Raw genomic sequence first — 25,282 nt, forward strand, 5'->3', positions numbered from 1 at the left:
TTGTTCTAGGCAAGATGTACAATATAAACGACAAAAGAGTGATTTAGTCTCATTGCAACAGAGTATAACCTACCAATTTGGATGGGAATGCTACCTATAGGATCCAGGTATTCCTCTGGTTTAATAAATGGCGGGTTACTGCAGGAGTATTTGAAACCTCGCTTGTGGGGGAGGAGTTAATAAATATAGCAGAGTTTCGCGGGCTACGTTTACTGGGGCTAAAGCAGTCCCCTACTGTTACCATATCATGTATTCTCGGCTGGATATATAGCCTTTTTCAGTTATTTTTGTAGGTTCCAATTTTTGAGTAAGTTTCCAGTGTCCAATATCAATTTTGAGTGAATCCAGGGGGGAATCCCTAATACTAAGGTATCCGTGGATCCTATATAGCAGATTACAGATAAAGGTAATTAGAACTATTTAACCACCTTTTATTTAACAGTGAAGAGCAGTGTCTTCGCTCTGTTTTCAGCAGGGGGTATTTTATTTCCTCTTATTCGAGGAGCATGTAGGGGCTTAGAGTCGAGGGAGCCACCTAGGAGAAAAAGAGGGAGGCCAGGAACAAAATTAGGAAGCAGAAAAGAAAACAATAGTTATATACTGTTATCAAGATCTAGTAGCAGGCATGTTTCACTCAAAATATGGGTATAATATACCGCCAAACAAAAGCAAGAGGCTTAATAGACATTAAATGTAGCTTCTCAACTCAAAATAAAGTCACTAGCATTAAATTAAGATATCAGTCACTGTAGCGACAACAATAGAAGCTTAAATATAAGTAGAAGTCTAAAATGCAATATAGACGGAGACAAATCTTCTTTACATTAGTTCTAATACTGACTCTAAATGTAGTCGCTAGTTTTAATTATGGTGGAAGTAGCAGTGACGACCATAATATATTCTTAAATGTAAGCACTAGACTTAAATGCGTTATAGATGGAATAACTTTCTTTACAAATAGCTCTACACTGGTCTAACTTTGCACAGCCATTGGCCAGGTGACTTTCAGCAGTAAAATAAAATCATTAACTTAATTTCCTGTTAACAAGATAACAATGTAGCTAAACAAACAGTCATGGAGCAAGTTCAGAATCTAGTAAAGACTTCAACAGGTATATAGCGTAACTATCGCACTAGCGATATTTAGTTAATCTGGTAAAGACTTCAACAGGTATATAGCGTAACTATCGCAGTAGCGATATTTAGTTAATGCAATCAAGAAGTCACAGGATACATTTACTTGTTCTAGGCAAGATGTACAATATAAACGACAAAAGAGTGATTTAGTCTCATTGCAACAGAGTATAACCTACCAATTTGAATGGGAATGCTACCTATAGGATCCAGGTATTCCTCTGGTTTAATAAATGGCGGGTTACTGCAGGAGTATTTGAAACCTCGCTTGTGGGGGAGGAGTTAATAAATATAGCAGAGTTTCGCGGGCTAAGTTTACCGGGGCTAAAGCAGTCCCCTACTGTTACCATATCATGTATTCTCGGCTGGATATATAGCCTTTTTCTGTTATTTTTGTAGGTTCCAATTTTTGAGTAAGTTTCCAGTGTCCAATATCAATTTTGAGTGAATCCAGGGGGGAATCCCTAATACTAAGGTATCCGTGGATCCTATATAGCAGATTACAGATAAAGGTAATTAGAACTATTTAACCACCTTTTACAGATATTATCATGCTCCTAGAGACATCCATTCACTCCAGTGGAGCCCAGGAAGTTTGCACTGCAACTTCCAGTGGACGGAGCCTAAGCCTTTTGACAGAATCTAATTATGTCCTCTCATTTCAAACAAATGTTCATATCTCTGGAACCATAGGGATTATGAAAGCCGTATAAATGGCAAAGTCTTCATCACAAACTATTTCTATAGTGATAGCATTATTTAGGTTTTAGGCCATAAATAGAATTTTATAAGTCACAGTAAACACAGTAACTATTATATTTATAATATATTGTAAACAACTTAAAATATCTCAGCAGCCACTCAAGTTACACCCACACAGTGTCAGCAGCATTTTATTCATCTAGCTGAGAGCTTTCATGTGAGGTTAAGGAGTTCTGTCTGTTACTTGTTTGTTAAGATATTTAGAAAAAAATGTGAAAATTATATCTATATAAATTAATATCATAAACACAAAAGTTAATATCCATTTACTTGCATTAGACAGAGATCACATTTTAATGCAGTTGAGTTTGCCATTGTATAAGCTTTAACATGACACATTTTAAAACCTTGTACATAGCATAGTTTTGGAATTATTGTTGCAAATATGAACAAGCAGTATTTGATGCCTAGAGGCATCAGCAGGAGTTAACTGCAGATGCACCTGGAGGTGTAACTAGGATATAATGAATTAAGGTACACAGTTACTGGATTTATGCCTCACAAGACCACTGTAAGTGTAGACATTTCTAAACAATAGGCAGACTTAATTTATGCTTTACTGCTTTATCTTTGAACACCAAACAATGCAGTATAGTCAGCTGAACAGACAGACAGCGAGGAGAGATCACCAGATTATTGTCTTTGGAAGAACAATAAATAATACACTCAGCTTTCATTAAAGTTTGGTCAAAAGTGATCCATAAATGTAAAAGAATTTTCTTTATGATACTCAAAGCCACTTGTAATCAGAATGAAAGCTATACTTCCCCTTTACATCTCTTTAATTTGTAAGTAATGCTGCCTTTTGTAGCCTCAAAACCTAAAACATTAATCATTTAGAAAAGGCTTACAGATAAAGAAAATCTACAGATTAAAAGGTAAGCCCTAAACATTCATACTATAGGACTTGTCACTTCTTTTAGTCACATATTAACTCTTGAAGGGGCATTCTGTGTTTTGTTTTCATGGCATTCACTACTCAGTCATCATATAAAGTCTGTTTGGAGCAGATAACACATGGTGCTGAGATTAGAAGAGGTCACCTCAGAGTCAAAGTTAACTCTTCTAGTGCCTTGTGCTGTTCTGCAATCTGCCGCCCCCCCCACAACTTTAAACTAATAAGCAAAAAAATGAGTGCTGGGCATTTTAACCTTGACCATAAATGTGGTATGAGCATTCAGAAACCAAATACCGACATTGATGATTGTGTACTCCGACACCTTGTATGCAAGGAGGCTGCCCCTTCATCATTCCTTAGCTATACCTCTGGGTCCCCCCCTTTCTAAACATCGGCTTTAAGAATATTAAAATAAAAGAATAAGTAAATCACATAGCAACTGCCCAGACATAGGAAGTGACTTCCTAATGTTTGGCACAAGTACTACAATCAAATCAGATAATAGTTCACCATTTCTTTCAGCTCTATAATACTTAGGTACAGCTACAGTTGTCAAGTTATCAATTTACGACTCTGTTATAACCACAAGAAATGATAGAATGGAAAAACTCATAGCTTACAGATAGAATACTATAGTGAGTGCTAGTGCCAACACACCATGGAGACAACTAGTTTAAAGCTAGAACACTATAGTATGTCTTATAACAGAGGCAACACAAGCCAGCCTGATGTTCAGATATGAGTTCATATGAGTCAAGACACAGTCACAAAAGATCAGGTGAGCAACAGTGTTAGAAGAAAATCTATGTAGAGTCAAGAAGCCAGATAAATGAATGCAATTTCCTGATAAGAGAATTTGTTTAAAAAAACGTAGATCAGAGCAAGCATTTAGCATTGTACATTAGCAAGCCGTACTTTGTAAAGGACTTTAAGGGATGTGTGGTAACTGGAAACAATAACACATATATGTTAAATAGACACTATCCTTTCCTAAAACTATTCTCAAGTGACTTAAATGATTTAGGATTTACATGTAGAACAAAACATGGCAATCGTCCTGGTTATGGCTTTTCACCTGATTGTATCTGTTGCATAGTTAGACTTGGACTTAGAAAGTCCCAATGAATTGCAAAAATATATGCTTTTATAATGATTATGTTTTATGAATGTTTATCTTTTGCAGCTCTGTTAAAAAGGGATATGTAGAATGCTGTAGCCAACCACCTAAAAGTTAAAGACAATTATTAAGTGAATACGGACTCCATCATAAACTGCTGTGACGAATATGGACCTGAGAAGAAGCTACCGCCTACAATCTTTAGTTTTGAAGGAGTGCATGCTCACCTGCTCTATATTCACACCATTCCAGATGGGCTATTGCTTTTTTCTATTACCTTTTTTTCTTCCTTTATTACTTTACCCTATTGTTTACTAAATCCTCCTTTCTAACTATGGAATTTATACTTTTCAGAACATACCCTTCAGTAGTAATTATCCAGTGCTGTAGTGAAATATATCAGCCAAGTTTTATTTCTCGGAACAGAGGGTTGCTCTGTATGACAGCATTTATTTGCAGTGTCACTAAGAGACCTGAATCCCTTTAGACTCGTCTCTCTAACCTCCCTTATTCTTATTTGTCTTTATTTCTCACTTAAAATTCATCAATTAATTTAGAAAAACTGTATCGTCAGTGCATTTTTTTGTACCAAAAGTAAAATACAAGTAAATTTCTTGCCAGCCTGAAAGCATATCCTGTCTATCAGTTTGCCCTCATCTGCACATTGCTGGTACTTAATAACTTGTTTTTGTGCCAGAATCGTGTGTTTCTGCTGTGATGTAATATACCTCTTATTGTACTCTCTGTGTTAATCCTTGCAGTCTGTGAACTCCAGGATCCTGAAAATCTGTTCAAAAGTGGATGTGCACAACCAGTTATTTATTTATTTATTTATTTATTTGTTTATTTATTTATTTATTTATTGAGTGACCCAGTGATTGACTGTTACAATGCCTTCCGAGTGTAATGTTTAATTTTACATGTACTTGGTTTTTTTTTAGGTTTGTGGCCCAACTTTACCAAAAGATTGTTCAACAAATATGCATGTCATTGGGATGTGTTTCCACCTAAATGATCAGCTTTACAAGACAAGACAATTACCAACAAAACTTTCAGGTAATATAAGGAGCTCGTTTAATGACTTATGGAATCAAATTTATTTGGATCCTGCAGTTTATATGAAATGAGACTTTCTGTTAACTTAGTTATATCTGTTCTTTTTAACATCTTTATTACACCCTGTTGTAGTCAGTGACATAGGTGCGCATACATTAATAGAAGAAAAAACAAAACACAGTAATATTTTTCATGCAATATACATATATTCATAGTTTTGGGTTATCAATTAGCATAAACTCCAACAGTACATAAATTGCTCAGTTCCTGACTTCGTTTAAACCCTGTTCCCACAAATTCAGTTTATTTCTATGTACTTTGCTCCATCCTTTTTCAAATAATCCCACCTCTAATTCCTTTTAACTCCTTTACAATATTGACTTCTTAGTATTATAATTGATTTAGGCCATTTTCTAGTGATTTAAAACAACTCTGACCACAAACCACTTGTTATTGTAAACTCAAACAAGAACTGGCCGGGTTATCCCAGACAATTAGTGATTCCATGAACACTGCAAGTATCAATGCTTTTTTAGAAACAACTAATGAAAAGCTATTTTCTTTGGAAGCGGAGTTGATTGAACTCAAAAAATCCAAACTGATGCGGGACATCAATGAATATGAGGCAGAGCTTGCCTTTACATATTCAACCAATCGGAGAGCTGGTAAGCAAGGTAAACATCAACATGTGAGGTTTAAAAGCACGCCTTCGTCTTCATTCGTATCGTCAGGGGAAGAAAGCTGGTTTGATACAAGCAGCGAGTTTCCAGAGTTACCTCCACCGCAGCACCCTCAAGAACATTTACAAACTTTTCAGAAGCAAGGGGGATCATCACTTAACCAGCAGCAACATGGACAACAGGGACAAAAATGGACTAGAAATTTTGGGACATATGCCAGTAACTCAGAGAGAGGTTACCAGGCGGATTTTCAACAGGGCTACAGAAATGGACAGCAACATAATAAAAGGTTCAGAAAATAAGGTATGTACTGAACCAAATATAGTTTTGAATTTATCCCAGTATGAATTGACCCAAGAACAGTTTTCTGTGTTAAGTTTGGGACTAAAATTTGTACCGACTGTGTTACCTCGAGGGCACATAGTCAAACAGGAAGTGTTTAAATTCTTGAGGAAAATACATTTGAAATATTATTTTTCTAGGGATTCTATTAATGAAAATGCAGCATTTAATCCTTCACTCCATGATGAATCTGAGGACAGTTTATTTTCTTGAAATGAAGAGATGGATGAAAGTTATTTAGACACGAGTGTTAACAATGTGGTTTCTAATGCTGATTGTAAAATTGATGTTTCACACATACCAGCTTTTAATAAGTTTATGCCACCTTTTGTCAACCAACGTATTACACAATTTGGTTCCATGATAGCATTTGGAACTGAAAATATTTGTGATAAAATAATATTAAATAAACATGAAGCGTCTTATAATTTAACTATAAAAGAATGGCAGGCTTTGAAAACATTAAGTGAAAGAGAGGACATAGTAATTAAACCCTCGGACAAAGGGAATAAAATAGTCACCATGAATGTATTACAATAGCATAGTATGTGTATGGAACATCTAAATAATATTGAGGTCTAGGAGAAATGTGATAAAAAGAAATATGAGCAAGCTATGGCTGAATTTGAGAGAATTTCAGACAGAAGTGTCAGATTAGGTTTTTTCAAAGAAAGAGATGTCAGGGATAGGTTATTTAACCAAAGAAGTGAAATAGCTATTTTTTTCTGTCTGCCTAAAATACACAAGAGTTAGTTAAACCTCCGGGAAGACCTATTATTTCAGCTTGCAATTACTTTTTGCATAACATTAGTCTAATATTACACGAGTTATTATTGCCCCATGTTCTCAAATCCCCTGTGTATATAAAGGATAGTGTAGATTTTTTATATAAAATTTCCCCAGTAGTTTGATGTTAAGAGCCTATACACCTCTATCCACCATAAGGATGGTTTAGAGATGATAAAGTATTTTATGGGTGATAGCCCTTTATCTCATTTTGTCACCAATATTGTTGAGTTTTGTTTGAAAAATAACTATTTTTACTTTGACAATGTATTATATAGACAGAAACAAGGTACAGCGATGGGGGCAGCTTTTGCCCCATGTACGCAAACTTGTTTATGTCTTTTTTTGAAAAAAAGTTTCTATTCAATTTGGATTTTATGAAAAAATATGTGGATTTTTATTTTCGTTTTATTGATTTAATTTTATATGTGATGGGGGTGAAGAAAAGGTAGAAAGTTTTATAACAGATATGCATAGATATCCCTTTGGTCTTGCTTTTGATGGACTTCAGAAAGGGAACAAAGTTGTATATCTTGATCTTATTTTGGAAGGCATAGAAGATAGGAGCATTTTGTCCAATATTCATAGGAAATTCGTGGACAGTAATCAGTATCTACATGCCACCAGTTGCCACCCTCCCCGTGTGTTAGAAACATTACCATATGGAGAATTGGTACGTGTTTCACGGTTGTGTAGCAATAAGAATGAATTGGTGAAAGAGATGGAAAGAACTAATCAAATGTTTTTGTACAGGGGCTATGACCCAAATAATTTTAAAAAGGCTTATATTAAAATAATGAGAAAGTTAAATATGAAAGGGGATTTATATACAAATAAAAGAATGAATAAACAACATAATAACAGTTTTCTTGGAGAGAGTAAGGGGAAAGGAGATGCTATTTACTATGTAACAATGATATAATATAAAAAGTGAAGAAATAAAAGCTTTAATAGAGTATTATTGGAAATATTTGTTGGGAGATAAAGCTTTGGCAAATATTCTTCCTTATAAACCATTTTTTTTCTTACAAAAGGGGCAGAAATTTAAAGGACATGGTGGTACATGGTAAATTCTCTATGCCAAAAATAGCAATACCGAGAACTATCTTGAGTCGAGGTACAATGTGCTGCAATAGATGCAGTATTTGTAATAATGCTGTTAATACATTTAGGAATATAAATGGGGTTAAATTTGAGCCTAGAGATACATACACGTGTAGAAGTAGAGGGGTAATATATGTATTAAGATGCCCATGTGAGCTTTATTACATAGGGGAAACTAAGAGAGAATTTTGTGTTAGATTCATGGAGCACATAAGAGATGTTAAAAATAATAGGGAGGATAAAATAATTGCTGCACATTTTAGAATGTTTCACAATAGTAATGGGGCCCTGTTACAGGGTACTGTTTTAGAGACTGTAAAGTGTTTGAGTATGGATGAAAATGTATTGAAACAAAAATTATTATATAAAGAAAGTATTTTTATTTTAAAATATAAAACTATGATGCCTAATGGTCTTAATAATGAAATAAATTGGAAGTGTTTGCTTTAAGGTAAACTGTTGTGTAATTGGTAAACAGGTGCTGCTAATTGAATGTAATATATAAGAAAGTTTGGTTTGTGTTTTTACTGTTTGATATTCCTTGAAGGTGGAAACACCGAAGCACTAGAGAGAATAAAAGAAATTTGATTTTCCTGGTTGTCTTGTTCACAATAACAAGTGGTTTGTGGTCAGAGTTGTTTTATATTGTGGAGAAGAGGAGAATTTGTGGTTTATATTTTCTAGTGATTGCTTTTTTGGCAGCCGATAACATTAAACTTATAAGGCCTTACAGTATCTAGATAATTCAGATCTGATGTCTCAGATCAAAAGAATCATTTCTGTAGTTACAGCAATTTGTTCTTTCAACATTTATCACAAATTACTCTGTAGGGAATTTTTAAAATCTTTAAAAATGTTAGCTGAGGTGCTAAATGTTATGAGTCTATAATGGAATAAAGACTGCATGGGCTTTTACTGTGTTTTAAATTATTACCTTCAATTTAAGTTGTTGAGTATAATCTTTAAAATCTGCCAACTCATTATATTCCTAAAACATGTTCCCAGTTATCTGTTTCTGTCCCATCACACCTCCAACATCTGCAATCTACCTGAAAAAATATTCTGAAGTCTGCTTGGGCTATAGCAATACCTATGCAAACACTTCCAAGCAATAATCCTAAACCGGGACATATTTGGATGCCATACAAACGTCACACCATTGCTCCTTTGTAAATTGTCTTTCCAGTCTCTTCCAAACCTTTTTTAACTTCCTATGCTTGATTCTTACAGTTATCATGAAGTATTTTACATGCCCCGCTAATTATCCCTTTTTAGTAGCAGCTTCTCTTCTTGATTTGACTAAAAACTCTACCAAAGCACATCTTCCTTTTATGACTCCCCTGTCCCTTCTCTTTTCTTACACTCTGATACCCATACCTGATAGGGAAGAAGGCAGTCTCTAGGCTGTAGTCCAAATGTCTGCTTGACTTTATCCCATTCTATTGCCTTCCTGCCCTAGTTATTTGCCCCAAATACCTTGGTTCACTTGCTCATTTACTCCAGTAAATTTCAACCCCATCTTGCCTATTTTGTTGAACACTGCTTGCAGTCAGCGCTATTGGTAAAATTGGCTTTTCCCAATCCTGCTCTTGCTTAGTTCTTAGAATCATTTATGATACTTTATAAATGCTTCTCTTTTTTTAATTTGTCCAGATTTTTTTGATTTCTAATACCATGATGGGAATGGACTCCATTCCTTAGTCACAGTATGATTAAAGTTCATGAAATTAGCATTGTTTCAGTTTTGGATGTCAGCCAGAAGTGCTTTACGCAGCACCCTCAATGTACCCAATAATGATTCCTTCTGCAATTTGTATGAAGTTAAATGTATTGGTAACATATCTAAATACGATTGTGTGCAAGACACTGTAGTCACTGGGTGTAGTGATTTCAATTATCAGTGCTACTTTTGTCTTCTTTTCATGGACCACTATGTCTGATTTTCTCACATCTATCTTTTGAACTCTTGGTAATGGATGATCCCATGTGATGTAGACTTTTCTGTGTTGCTTTGTGGCTCATGTTTCCAGTGCTTTTTAGCTACTTCAATATTATAATGTTTACACAATCCCCAGTGCAACAGTCTTGCCACATTATTATGCCTTTCAGGGGTGTATATTAGAAGAACAATGTGACAAAAGAGCGTTCGCTCTTTTTTTGACACGTAAAGCCCAAAGTCTTAAAACAGCAAAGTTACAGAACATCGATTTTTTCCCCCAAGTTCCATATGCTGTTTCATTTTGTTCTTCTAATATAAACCCACCTTTCAGTATACCATCCTTCTGCCATTAGTATATTACAACCAGCAACGAGGTGTGTGACTGTTTCCAATTCTGTTTTACAAAACCTACATTTGTCTGTTTCTCCCACATCTTCAATGGACTTTGTGAACCAACATGTATGCAGCCCACTATTTTGGGCCGCCAACATTAATATTTCATCTTTTGGTTTGAATTCACCTCTCCTTAACCATTCTTGTATTCGATCCTGATCAACATGAGGTTCTTCCAGGAGTTTTCAGTAATTGCAACTATATTTATGCATTTTCCACATTTCTTACCTTCTCATCTGATCCTTCACTTTATATTCTTTCTTTTGTTTTTTGGCACATTCTGTTGCTGCCTGATTTTTATCTACTTCTGGTTTGATTTCTATTCCTGCTTGACACTGATATGCTTCTGCTAGCCTAAGGATGGAAGTCATCTTAGATTTATTCTCCTCATGTTTAAAAACTTTCAATATGTTTGGGTCTTGTGAGGTCAGAAGATTTGTATGCAGTCCCACAATTGCAGATCTATACATGTAATCAATTTTGAGGCGGCCCATACCTCCTTTGGATTAGGGAATATATAATGTTGGTTTGCACTAATTTTTATAAATCATTGATGAGCATGAAGCATTCTTCTTGTTTTCCTGTCTTATCTATCCAACACCTTTTGGGGCCAGTCCATCACTCCAAAACTGTAGGTTAGGACAAGAACAGCAAATTGGTTTGTAGCTTAAATTTTGTTCCTAGTTGTCAACTCTGTTTTCAGGATTCATTTAAGTCTTCTAAAATATTTCTTACTAAGTTTTATTCACATTTGTTCATGTTTTATTGTGGATCCTTCATCCATTCCTAAATATTTATACACTCCCTCTTGCTCAATTCTTTTATATCACATTCTTGTCCCAACCTGATTTTTCTTTGTGCTGCAACGTTCCTGCTTTAACGGTTGCTTTTGCACATTTATCAAGATCAAATGACCTTATGTCATATGAAAAAGGTTTGATCACTTGCAGTTGTGCTTTCAGTTCCTCATCTGATGAGCTACAAAATTTTAAATCATCGACAAAGAGAAAATGAGAACTATTTACACTTTGTTGCTGTCTGGGAGCCAACCTATACCCTTGACCTAATATGTTAAGTAGACAGCTTAATGGGTTAAGGGCAAGGCAAAAGAGCAGTGGTGACAGAGAGTCACCCTGGAATATCCCCCTTTGGATTTTTATCACTGGAATAATAATTTGCCCTTTATCATGTCTTAATTGCAACGTAGTTTGCCACTGTTTCATAGTCACTGGGATGTAATTTATTAGTGTAGAGTGTATCTTATACATTTTTAAGCACTCTTTTATCCATGAATGTGGGATACTGTCAAATTATTTTTTAGTAGTGAATCCATGTCATACTTAGATTCTTCCTGTTTTTAAAGTTCTCCACTATACCTCTATTTAACAACAAATGATACTTTGTTCCATATGACTTTCTTTTATTGCCCTTTTGTTCTAATGCCATAATTGAGTTTTCTTCTAAATGACTATAAACTCCGTCTGCATCAATTCCAGTATATAATTTATACATTATCAGAAGGCAAGTTATTGGCCTATAATTTTTAGGGTAGCTTGCAGGTTCACTCTTAAGTAGGAGTATTGTTTTTCCTGTTGTTAGCCAAGTTGGTGTCTGTTCAGGCTGTGCATATAAATAGTTCTTACTCATGGCTAAATCTTCATGCAAAGATGCTAATACTTTTAACCAGAAATTCGGTACTACATCTGGGCCTGGGGTTTTCCAATTAGAGTCTTTTCTTAACTTTGTTTCAATCTCTCTGGCTGTTACTTCATCCCATTTCATATTCTGTACCTTTGAACTATTTATGCTCTCTTTTACTTCTATACATTTAGCATCTTTGTTATGTTCCACAGTATCTTCATAGATACTTGTCCAAAATTTATCTATTTCTTCTTTTTTTGGTAGTTTTTTAATTCCTTTTACCTTGTTTCCCAATTCTCTATAAACATCTTTGGGTCATCAATAAATTTCTTATTTTGTATTTTTCCTTTATATTTATCTGTGTATCTTCTAAGTTTTTCTGCCTGTGCTGATATTTTTAGTTTATTATTTGCAATAGTGCATGATCTTTAAGCATCACTTGACCACAGGGATGCAGACTCCACACAGAAGGTGCTCCAGCCAAGAATCGAATGGGAAAACCTCTTGCTGTGAGGCAACAACGCTAATAGCTGCACCACCGTGGCCTGGAATGTGTGTGTGTGTGTGAACGGGTGTGCCTTCTTTGAAGGTTGGGCATCAGGCTGGCAACTCCGCACCATATAAATCTACTGCCAATTATTAGCGGACTGGAGATCTGCTGTGGTGACCCCTAACTGGGAAAAGCCGAAAGACATACAAACATTTGCAATAGTGCATGATAAATCCTCATCTGTTATATTACTGTGCATTGCTTTTATCACGTTATATTTGAGTATTTTTGTTGATCTGTTCCCTCTTCTATACTCTTATAGCAGTTCTGGTAATAGGTTCGTATGTTCATAGGTAGGTACTAGGCTATCGGCCCAAGGGCCTACATAAGCCTAGCCAGCAAGGTTCCATGGCTTACACCACCCAAGAAAGTTATTTTCCTGTGCCACTGTCGAGCAGAGACACAGAAGTGATCCCCGGGGTGTATTTCCTATTTCCCATCCACTCATCAAGATTTTTCTTGAAGAGTGCTAATGAAGAACTTTGCTTGACATAGATGGGTAGCTTGTTCCAGAGTATAGGAAGTCTCTGGGACATGAATTTATCCCTCCAGCATGTCCTGTTTATTGTGGTGACAAGGTTTAGGTCCCTAGAGTGTGTAGCTCAGAGGGATTGGGATTTCTTTAGGTGTAGCATGTTCAACAGCTCTGGGTTTGACATAGCTTTATATGTTAGGCAGAGATCACCTCGGAGTAGGCGATATGCTATGGAGTAAAGCCAGAGTTTTTTTGAGGCAGTCAGTGTAGGGCATATGTTTGAGGCCAGTAATCCCCTTTGTGAGGTACTTCTGTGGCCTTTCCAGCTGCTGCAGATGTCTTGTGAGGTACATTCCAAAAGGGGCGTTGTACTCTATAATGGGTCTAATGAGTGTCGAGTAGAGGGGAACAATGACCTCTTTTTTCCTGGATGAGAACCCTTTTATGATGAGGTGTGCCACTTAGAAGGACTTCCTGACTACTGTGGGGATGTGACTATCAAAGGAGAGACTACTGTCCACCTGGGTCCCAAGGTCTCTTATCATGCATTCGGTGTTAAGTAGATTGCTGCCTATGCGGTAGTTCATGGGTACAGAGTTTTTACCAAAGGGGATGACACTGCACTTTTTGGCATTGAGGTTGAGGCCATGGCTCTGACACCAGGCATCTGTCTCAGTGAGGCCTTTCTGTAGGATGTCCACATCATTTGGGGACTTGACTATGGCTCTTAGTTTGCAGTCATCTGCGAACTTTGTTAGCCAGAGGCCTTCTGTATTAGTCTGTACTTCAGACAAGTAGATACCAAACAGGAGAGTTCCCAGGACAGAACCCTGTGGTACTCCACTTGTCACTCCTCTATCAGTGACACTTGTCTTAATTGCTTTATAGTTTTCTCTATTTGATACTTCCATGATGGTGTTCTATTTCAACGCTTCTTTTCCCTCATCCTGTGTTCTTGTGGTAAAATATTATCTGTTATTAATTTAACTGCACAGTAATATAGCCTGGATCTCTATGACTGTCCTAATTACTGTGTTCATTTGTTTTATTAAACTTCTGACTTCTGGGGTTTTATTGACCTTCTGTAGTCTATTTCTTTCATTGATCTTAATATGTCTGTCCATCTCTATTAAATCAAGCAACTCTTCTCTTAGATTATTTTCTTCTAAACTGAGGGCACATTTTTTGTTCTTCATTTCCTGTGGGCATTCTATAGAAAGTTCTATAGCATCTTCCTGTACCACATTCTCTTCAATTTCATCCTGTGTCATCTCCTGCTCTGTCATATAGGAACTCACCGGCCTATCACTCCTCAACATTGACTTCAGAGTTTCCACAGTTTCCTGTTCCTTCCCTTGCTGTCCAGCTTCATGTGAATGTTTAAACTGGTTTCCTGTGGAAGGCTCTGAAATATCTTCATACGGCACCTGACCAATTGCTTCCTGTTCCACTGATTCCCCTTAATTTGGATATTTATGACTCTATCCTGCTGTGGTGCTTTCTTAATTACATTTCCTACACTGAATCCTTCACTTTGCAGGTACTTTATCACCTCAATTTCAATTTCTTTAACTTCTCCATTACTAATCTCCTTTTCTAATTTTCCTCTTTGACTTCTTATTTTTGTATTGTAAAGTTTTCCATGTCCGGATTCCTTTCCCTGTATTTCTCTTCAGATAGCTTTGGTGCTGCTGTTTTTGTATTGGTTAGTTTTGCTTTCTCCTTTGCATAAATATTATACCGTATTAATTTTGTTTTCTTTTCCATGCCCATATTTCTTCTTTAGATGTCTCCTGATCTTCCTGCTTCTCCTTACGTTCTACACCAAATCCTTCACTTCAAAGGCATTCTATAACTTCAGCTTCTTTTTTTTACTTCTTTTCTACATTCCCACTTTGTGATTTTTTTTATTGTGAAATTTTCCATATCTGCATGCTTTTGCGCATATTTCTCTTTGAATATCTTTGAGTCTGCCCTTTTTGTATTGATTAATTTGACTTTCAACTTTGCATAAATATTGCATCGTATTATTTTATTTTATTTTATTTTTTTACATTTCCGGGGAAGTACGACTGGACACAGGTCCATTTTCAGTGGAGGCCCGGGGAGAAAAGCTCCAAAATACAATACAGTGTAATCAATACAATACATGAGAATATATATCTAAGTATACATTAAAGTCAAGATTAAGAAGATCTAAAAGTAGTCAATTTGTAAAATGACTAAGCAAACACTGAAAAATCAGGGTTTTTTGCATGAAATGCCAGTTAAGGCATCAGTCTGGTGATAATGTCCTTACAGTAAGATATTGCCAGTATTTAGTATGGTAAATACGGCAGGTTAAAAAAAAGAAAAAAAAAACTTTCCATGGGAAAACCTGGTGACCTCTGGCAGAGAATTGAGTATATCAAATCTCTCTCTCACATCCATATTTCTTTTTTATACTTTTCAAAAATCTCTAGGTTTTATTGTTTATAATTTCACAATTCCTCAGATGCTTCTTTTTCCAAACAGCTCAAAGTTTCTTAGTCTATATAATGTTTTTTTCACAAATCTGCTGTATTATTTTTATTTGAAGCTTCAGACAGTTTTTCTTGAGGAAGTATTTTTCTTTCATCTAATTTCTCTCAATCTTTTTATATATCTTGTGTCTGGAAATTATGGGCTTTTTGCTTAATAGTAGCAATACATAATTTCTTTCTTATGCTCAATAGTCCACTTTATCATCTTTATGGCTCTTCTTTGGCCTATTTGTTTTTGTGATTTTTGTGGACTGCTACTTCCTTCTACAATGGGGGGGGGGGGGCATCCTCCCTCTGGGAGGGCATGCCCACATTGTAGGAATGTTTTCATATTTTGAGGATCCTACACTATCATTTTTTCCAGTCCTGGCACCAGTGCGCTTACTAGGATTGGGCAGTTTTTTATCCTGGGTCTTGTGCACCGAACTATGTCTTTTTTTTAATTTTTGACCTACTTCTGTCCATGATACATGCTATATAAAATATATATCAGTGTCATCTTGGTGAGATTTTGTGAATGACAGAGTCCATCTCATGAAAGTGCTCACCAAGACTTAAGGATGAATTCAGTTTTAGCAATATTACCCTCCTTTGCTTGCTGACATATCTCTCCATTCAGACTCCTAAATGCTCTGTATGATTGTTGTTATTCTCCTTAAGGATCTGCATCCAAAATTCTACCCTCCCTTACTTCTTCAACTTACTTCTTGCCTCATCACCATCGCTTTCCACTTTGATTTATAACATTCTGTGGTGTTTTGAATAAGAGCCCTAACTGCATAACTCTGAGCTATCCCTTCAAATCAGGAGACCCTAAACCACCTTGTTCTAAGGAGTGAATCTACTTAGGCACTTAACTCCTGTCCTCTTCCCCTGCCAAATAAATTCCTTCATCTCTTTATTAATTATCATCTGTTACTTCCTCCTGTAGATAAAAATATGCCTGGCCTGTATATAAAACTAAAGGACGAAATGTGTTTACACTGCCTGCATTTTAATTTTTATATCCAAAATCAAGAAAGTCCAATTTCTAAATTTTTGTTTTATCTTTATTTAACCTTTTCCCATATATCCTTAGCTGCCACAACATAATCCTTTTTTAATCCTTACAAGTAAACACTTCTTATGTTCCCATAAATACCGGTATCACTGAGCCAATTCATGTTTGGGAACATACTTTACTGTTATAGCTTTTGTTTTATCTTCATTAACCATATGTCTCAAAAATGCTCGAAATAGTCTCAAAATGTTCCATAATACTGAAATATCTTTTTCTGAATTTAACAGGTACAAAATAATATCATCTAAAAATAAATCTAAGTTTTATTGATTAACATACCATTTATATCCTTGAATATATCAGTCCCTTTTTTATTTATTTTTATTTCAGTTGGATAAATGGGTAAGTGGTCTGATAGAAAGATCCTTTCCAGCCACTGCTCAGGTACAAGACACAAACAGAAAATCAGACTTAGACTAAAGAATATACAGAGTTGTAAATAATACAGTAGCCACATAGAGCAAATAATGTGTATGTTATTTACAATTATAAATGCAAGTGATATTATTTACACTATGTGTAATTAAGGTGAGCTTTCAACAAGTGGTCATTTGTTTAAAGTATCTTTACAAGAAAGATGTGTCAGCAGTGTGAGTTTCAAGGGCTAGTCATTTTCATAGAAGCAAGATCATTTGGTGACCTTAAAGAGGTGGGTGGCATTGTAATTTTAGATAGGGATTTATACACTCAACAAATTAGATTGTTGCTAAATGATGCTAATACTTATCAGAATGTCTCTAAGCTGATTGGAAACGGTATAATGGAAAAAGTTTCTTTTTTAATTTTTGATTTACTTATGACTGGTCTCATAGATGAGAATCTTTTTAAGTATTTTAATGTTGAGCAACCCCTTGTTCTAACTATATATGGTCTACCGAAAATCCACAAGACCTTGGTTCTATCACCCATGCATCCCATAGTTTCGGGTAGAGGGCGGTGCATGGAACCCTTGTCGATTTTTATAGAGAATACTTTGCATCCCCTATTGGAACAATGTGACGGTGTTTTGAAGGATAGTAAAACCTTTTTGGAAAGACTTTATGTTAAAATGTTGGATTTTGGTAGGGATTATATTTTTGTTACCTTAGATATTGAGTCTTTATTTTCTAGAATCCCCAATGACTGGGGAGTGGATAGCATTATGTCATTCCTAGTTGAGAATAATTGCTTTACAAGAAACATGGTCACACTTATTTACTCTCTACTTGATATTGTGTTGGAAAATAATGTCTGCATTTTTTAACGTGAATTCTTTCTGCAGTAGGTTGGAGTGGCTATGGACACTACTTGTGCAAATAGCTATGCCATCCTAGCACTTGTACAATGGGAAAAGACTTATTTATTAACATGTGAGAATATTTATTTTGATTGTGTCCATTGGTACGTTCGTTTTGTGGATGATATTTTTTTGTTACGGCAAGGAACTGTGAAACAACTAGAAAGTTTTATTGAATTTTTAGATCAAATGACTAGTTTCCTTAGATTCACATATGAATATTCTGCTGAAAATATAGATTTCCTGGATGTTCAGATGAGTAGGTCTGACCTAGCTAACCTTACTACTAGCATTTACAGGAAACCTACATGGAAAAATGTTCTTTTACATAAAAGAAGTATGCACCCTAGACATATCCCCCTTAATGTTTTGAAGGGCCAAGTGTATAGATTGTTACGCTTGCACAATGATGATCAGGCTGCACACAAAGCCCTCGAATTACTGAAACAGAAATTCCTTGAGAGGGGCTATACTGGTCCTGAGATAGATGCATGTGTCTCAGAAGCCTGGACACAGAGGGAAGGTAGGTGTATACCTCACTTTGAGGCTGGTCAGCTCAGTAATGATCCAGTTGTGTTGCAGTGGCTGACAAAGATATTTTTTAGGGTTTCATTACAATATTCTAGTGACATCAGCAATTTTTGTTACATCATTAAGGATAATTGGAAACTTTTGAATTGTGTACCAGAACTTAGAGGGAAGATTGGTGAGAGACCCTATTTCTCTTTTAGAAATAAGTCCTTGAAGAAGCATCTTTGTTATAGATCTTCCTCTGTTAACAATAGGTTAGAGTCTACTAGGACTGGCACCTTTCCCTGTAGGAATTGTTCAGCTTGCAAATATATTAGTACCCTACAGACATACACACATCCCAACATAGGTTTTACCATTAATGCTAGTTTTTATGCTGATTGTAAAACAGCTAACATTGTTTACTTTGCCTCCTGCCAGTTGTGTCATGTTTTTTACATAGGTAAGACTAATAGAGCCCTTAAAGAAAGGGTTTTAGAGCACCAAAGGGACATTAAGAATAAAAAAGAAAGTAATGTTTTGGCATTACATACTTTAGAAAATGGGGTAACACATTTTAAAATTTTTGGTACTTCAGGTTTTAGACTTAGATATGAGGGGCGGTGACCTGCCCAATCGTACAGAAGCAGCAGAACAGAAGTGGATACTGCTTCTTAATGCAGAGAGACCTCCAGGTCTCAATGGTGTTTTCACTTTAAAACCTTTTTTGAAGGCACCCCCCTCTGAAACACTACTATAGTCTTTTTAATTAGAGGCTTGTCTTTTACTGGTTTGATTGTTTCTTTGCAGTCCTATTTAATTGCTTTCTTTCTGTATTGAGAATGTCTAATGAAGCGGTGTGAGAACCGTGAAAGCGCTTACTTTGTTTTATCTTGTTCTCTTGTGTATTAAAAATTGGTTTTATTTTAAGCCTTGCAGGCTCGGTACATTTATTTTATTTTTATTTACTTGCTTTTATTGTACCGTTCCGAGTCATCTTGTTGTTTATTTTTTACTATATGACCTTAAACAGTTGTCCATTTAGTTTCTTTCTAAATAATTGGTTTATTGCTATCTGACTGCTGCAGGCAGCTGATTCCAACAGCTGGACCAAGTATAGAGACAAATATTTCTGCTAAGTTTTAAATGGGGTCTAATGAGGATAATGCATTCTTCTTGGCTGTCTCTAAGGGTATAATTTAGCTCCTTGATTTATAACTTTGTTTTCGAGGTGGGGATAGTGTCCCAGTTTTAACAGCTTGTAGAACTAACAGATAAAACGTGTCTCTGTAATTGAATGGTAGAAAGTCACATCACTGCAGAAATTGTATGTGCAGTGATGAGTTTGGGATTCTGCAAGAAGAAAAAAATCTGCAGATTTTGTTTATTATAGTTTGCATGTTATATGTGTTTGAGCTGGGATGTAAGGTAATAAGCGAGAGCCCATATTTGATTTTAAGGAGAAGTACAAGATGAAGGGTGAGGAGATGTGACATACTACAGGATAGTTTTAGTTGGCGGAGCATTTTACTAATAATATTGTCAGTATGCTTAGCCAATGAAAGAGAAGGGTCTGGGGTGATCCCTTGGTACTTTTGATCTGTTACTAGTTATAGTGGCCAGTCATATGTATCAGTAATAATTAGATGTGGGGATTTACAGACTATCGTAATATTAGACTTCAGGGGATTGATTGGGGCCATATTTATATTTACCCATTGGTGTAAATCTGGAAGCCTAGACTGTAGTTTCTGTTGAAAGGTCACAGTGATCTTAAATTATTCAAGTAGTAAAAGAGCATCTGCATAAAAGATCAAGTCAAGCTGAGGTGGGGCAGATCAAAGGATATATCATTCACAAATAGTAAAAATAACAATTCACCAAGGGTAGATCTTGTAGACCACTTGTGTCAATAGTGTCTTCAGTTGAAAGGCAAGTTCTTAGGTTTTGGAATTCTTTTTTTGGAGGTAACATTGAAACCGTACTTTTGTATTTGGGCCAAAACTGAATTTTCTGTTAGTAAAGGATCAGGTTATGATTTACTCTTTCAAATACTCTAGTCATGTGAATGAACAGATCTTGCGTTAGTTTGGAATCATTTATATTGTTATAGATGGTATCACTGGTTGTGTATAATGCAGTTATGGTAATGAAATACTTTCTGATTCTAGGTTATTTATCACAAAGAAGTCCATACTTGTTTATGTGACCTCATTGTTCTCTGTAAATATGTTTTACATAGATTTTTGTAGTGTACAGGCTTGATATATGTCTATATTTGTTATATTCCTTAGGAACTGCATTTATAGAGAGGACAACGATGTGTGAGAACTTAATACCTGTGCAGAAAATAGAACTGGTTAATGAAAGGTTCAATATATTAAGAAACAATTATAAATACACTAATTAGCAAGGCAACCCTGAGAAAGGTCACAGGTGGCTCAGGTTAGCTCAAAGGCACTGATACTAGAAACTTTGCCAATTCCATCAGTACAAAGTCTCTTAACAAAGAAATTTATTGTAAATCACTTAAAAATGACTAGTTGATTGCAACTCCAGACCTTATTTGTTCCCACTTAAAGCTTTTACTAATAAAAACAAAAGTTGCTAAAGATTTTGCAAAATCAAGAAATAACTACCATTTTCCATGCCTTTCCATATGTTACTGATAATTGCTGTTTAAAAAGGCTGAATCATCCTTGTGACCAGGTTTTTAAATAAGCTAACAAAAAGTACAGACTCCTACTGTGTGTAGGTTAAATAATATCAAATTTACCATCTTGGGATAAAGACTCAACTTTTGCAAGAATGTGTGACTTAATCAGCTGTTGTTCTATCAATGAAAAGACAACATTGTAAGAATACTGTGACTCAGTCAATTGTGCTCATTATGTACTCTGGTTATTGTATGCTCTAGGCTTTAAAGTTATGGTTATAACTGGTTGTATATTGCTATATATCTGTAATAATCATTCATCTGAGGTGTACTTGATTTATGCTGTTCCTGCCATTACTGTTGTGTGACTTTACATTGATGCTTTTTACCTGATGTTAATGCTTTATTTTGTTGAGCAACAGCATATAGATGCTATTTAACTGATGCTATAACACTGTGTTACCTGTTCCACCTGTTTTATTATTGCTTTCATAACTTTCTCCACCTATACCTTCTAATTCATTACACTGACTCATCTACCACACACGCTACCCACGCAACCAGTAGCTTCTAACAGTAGCTTTCTTTCACGCTGTAAAACAACTCATTCATTCATCCACACTGAAACTCTACCACCTTGCCCCTACACTCAAGAACTCACCCAGCTGCTCCTCTCATCCTGTACCTTTCAGACTCTCTAATGTGCCTACATAACATGGTTTTTCCTTACTCTAATCGATGATCTCTCTCCTCTTCCTTTTTTAAGTTATTTGTGCTACACAATCATGCCCACATACCCAAACTCACCCTTTGCATGGTTGGAACACCTATCTGACCAACAGTTGTCACAGTGGCTTATTTATCAGTAACCTGTAAAGAAAGCATGTTATATTACTTCACCACATCACTGCTTCATAACAGTTTGCAGCTGCCTGTACATCATTATTCTACTTTAACTGCTCTGCATTCCCCTCTCAGCTGCCCCCCCCCCCCACACACACACAATAAACCTACATATTGCTGGTAGCTGTTTTTTCTGCTGCTTTGTCCTTGTCCACTTTTTTCATACTCTACTCACAGCTTCACCATCATTCTACCAAACTCTATTTCTTCCTCCATCAACTGTAGTCTTGTTTGGATTCTCCTTTCCCTTAGAAATACACTGTCAAACTCTATATCCTTTCTGAATCTTCCTGCCTCTTACTGTTTCCAGATTAATATTACTTACCAGGTCTTTTTTTAGATTGTTTCTGCTGGCAATACCTGGGATCTCAGTGAATCCCTGCTCCATTTGCCCTTGCTATGCTCTGGCTCAATCTGCTCCTCTACCCTACCCCCATTCCCACTCGCCCCCATTTCAATTAAACTTATACCCAATCATACCCTCCCACTGCATTCACTCTATCCAGTCTCAACCTTTGAATCATCTAGCTTCTTCCAACATCTGCACAAATACAATTACACTCCATCAAACAACCAAACTCCTCCCATCCTTTAGAAATCATCCAGTCAGACTCTTTATACACTTCCCATCCTCCACAACTGTCCTGTCACATTTCCTTTGAACTGATTCACATAACCTACTCCTTGCTAACCCCACCTCATTTATCTACTAACTTACCACTACTACTCCACCCAGAACACTTTTCTCATTCTACATACACTCTTCCTATAATACTATTATTAATTATACACTACAAATTTATTCATATCTCATAACCTACATCTACAACAGCCATATTGACACATAGTCTCTTGAGTTTTTCTGAAATAGCTTCTAGTATATATGCAACAGACCTTGTGCTACAAATTAAAGTAAAACTCTTTCACCTCTAAAACAAAACTGGTACAACTTTTGCTCCAGACCGTCAATATGAAACTAATAAGAAACAGGAAACTGTAACCCTACCTATGTATAGCAACTTACCTCAATGAGGGGATATACATCCAAACCCAGGTCCCACTCTTCCACTTATTATTCCCCTAACTCCTATAAATCCTTAAACTTCATGACCCTTAACCTTCAATGTATAAGAAACAAAATCCCTCACCTACATTTGTGGATAGGTCTAAACAAATCTGATTTTACTGCTGCAACAGAGACTTCACCTCCACCACTATGCTTGCCTTAGATCAGACAGATTACAGAATAAAGGTGGAGGTGGCCTTGATATACCCAAATGACTTCACCATATTTCCATAAACAAAACCCCATCCCACAGTTCTGTACATCAGAAATACTAGTAGCCTTCCTATAACTTAAGAGTAAAAGCCTTTGTATTGTAGTGCTTTACATTTCCCCTGGCAACAACATTCCTATATTAGAAGACATCCTTGCCTGGACTTCTAATAACATTAAAAATGAAACAATCATCCTAGGAGATGTTAACATTAATTGGCTAGATATCTCCCAACAGCATTCTTTTATCAATATTAACCTATATAACTACATCCAGCTAATTACCAGCATTACCAGACCCAGCAATAACTACAACAAAGGCTCAATTCTAGATTGGATCATAGTCTCAGAGCCCAGTAGAATATCCACTTTTGCCACATTGCCAGATAGTACTAGCAACTATTTATCTGCCTTCATAATACACAAAACTACCTCATAGCAAAATAATCGCCAGTATAAGCAAACTACAGACTTATCCCACTTCTGCCCACCTAACTTTAATGAAAACTTACAAAGTATGAACTGGGAAGTATTATACCCAACCACCTTTAATGAAATCTTGCAAAGTATCAACTGGGAAATATTAAAATCTCTTCCCCTTGATGGTACTGTCAAATTCTTCAGTTCAACATTCCTTATTATCTAAAATAGCTTAGCCCCAGTCTGTCAAAAGAGACTAAACCCAATCATGCCAGCTGGCTTACCAAACCCACACAACAATTGATGACCACCAGAGACAGAGTATGGAAGGCATAGCAAAAAACTAAAAATCCCTCTGACCTCATTCAATATAAAAAGTTACTTGACGAAGTAAAACACCTAGTCACTAAAAACAAGAAACAATACTACTTCACACTCCAAAACCAATATAAACAAAACCCAGAGAAGTTTTGGAGTACAATCAGTTCCTTACTTTACACTGGCTCCAATAATAATCCTTGTTCTAATCCAGATAAAACACCCACTGAGAAAGCCTCACTCTTCAACCCCTATTTTGTTGACACCATAGCAAACCTCTCCACCACCTTTCCATAAACTAACTTCAACCCAGCAAGTCCATCCTCACCATGCTCCACTACTTCCTCTTCACCTAACTTTTCACTCTCACCCATACCAACTCTAACATTCAATTTCCGACCAATTGCTATTCATTCTGCCATCTCTAAAATTTTGGAAACGTGTTCATACTCAGCTTCTTAATTATCTAGTTCAAAACCAAATCCTTTCTCCGACTCAGTACAGTTTCAGACCCGGTCACAGTACCACCACAGCTTTTATTTCCTTTATGGATACAGTTAACCAGGCCAGTGATGCTGGCAATACTGTCTCCTCACTCTTTCTCAACCTCTCTAAAGTATTTGATACAGTATCTCATCCCCTTCTTCTCAACAAACCCTCCAGCTTTGGAATTTCACTCCCAGCACTGAAATGGTTCTCAAACTACCTTACCAATAGGCAACAATCTACCAAATATCAACAGTCTTTCTTACCTTTTCTTAACAGGACCACAAATGTTCCCCAAGGATCCATGCTAGGAACCCATTTACAAAAAAATAATTCACTGTTCATTCTCAAGGCAACATTATTATTGAAGCTGTTTCAAGTACTAAACTGCTAGGTTTCATCATAGATGAAAACCTAACATTCGACCTCTATATTCACAGCATAATCAAAAAAAACACATCAAAAATTGGGCATCCTCTATAGACATAACTACTTCCTTAACTATGCCTAAGAAATGTCTCTTGCCTCATCTTTTCCCCACCCTCTCTATTATATGGTGCCCCTATCCTAACCAACATCAAATCCTCCTTGAAATCCAAACTAGACACATGCTATAACAACATTGCTAAGTTTGTCACAAATGCAAAATTCTCCTCTCACCATTGTTCTGCACTATGTCAACGAAATTGGCTTGAACTCCCACATTATCTCACATATTTACAATTAACAAAATCACAGAAATTTACATATAAACCATAAAATTTCTCTGCTCTTTCTAATCTTCTTACTACATACCACCCAAATAGATCTCTTAGATCTGAAAATAAACTCTTGCTCAAAGTAGAAAAATGAAATCTCTTAGCTGGTCAGATGCTTTACACTTTTACTGTCTCAAAGCCATGGAATGTCCTCCCACCATCAATCAGAACCACTAGCAATCCTGCTCTCTTAAATAAGTTGCTTAGACAACAGCTGTCC

At 36.0% G+C, this 25,282-nt stretch overlaps 1 protein-coding gene across 1 annotated transcript in view; it reads left to right on the top strand.

Annotated features, from left to right (window-relative positions):
• The window catches only part of LOC122814496 (integrin alpha-M-like), a 935,681-nt gene that overhangs the window by 126,978 nt on the left and 783,421 nt on the right, over positions 1–25,282 (top strand). Inside the window, exon 6 of the mRNA XM_044087070.1 lies at positions 4,853–4,967. Within this exon, the coding sequence (XP_043943005.1) occupies positions 4,853–4,967 (115 nt within the window). The remainder of the gene's footprint in view (positions 1–4,852; positions 4,968–25,282) is intronic.

The sequence above is a fragment of the Protopterus annectens genome, chromosome 10.part0 (assembly GCF_019279795.1).
Source record: "Protopterus annectens isolate FY-2018-M chromosome 10.part0, PAN1.0, whole genome shotgun sequence".
Classification (NCBI taxonomy): Eukaryota; Metazoa; Chordata; order Ceratodontiformes; family Protopteridae; genus Protopterus; species Protopterus annectens.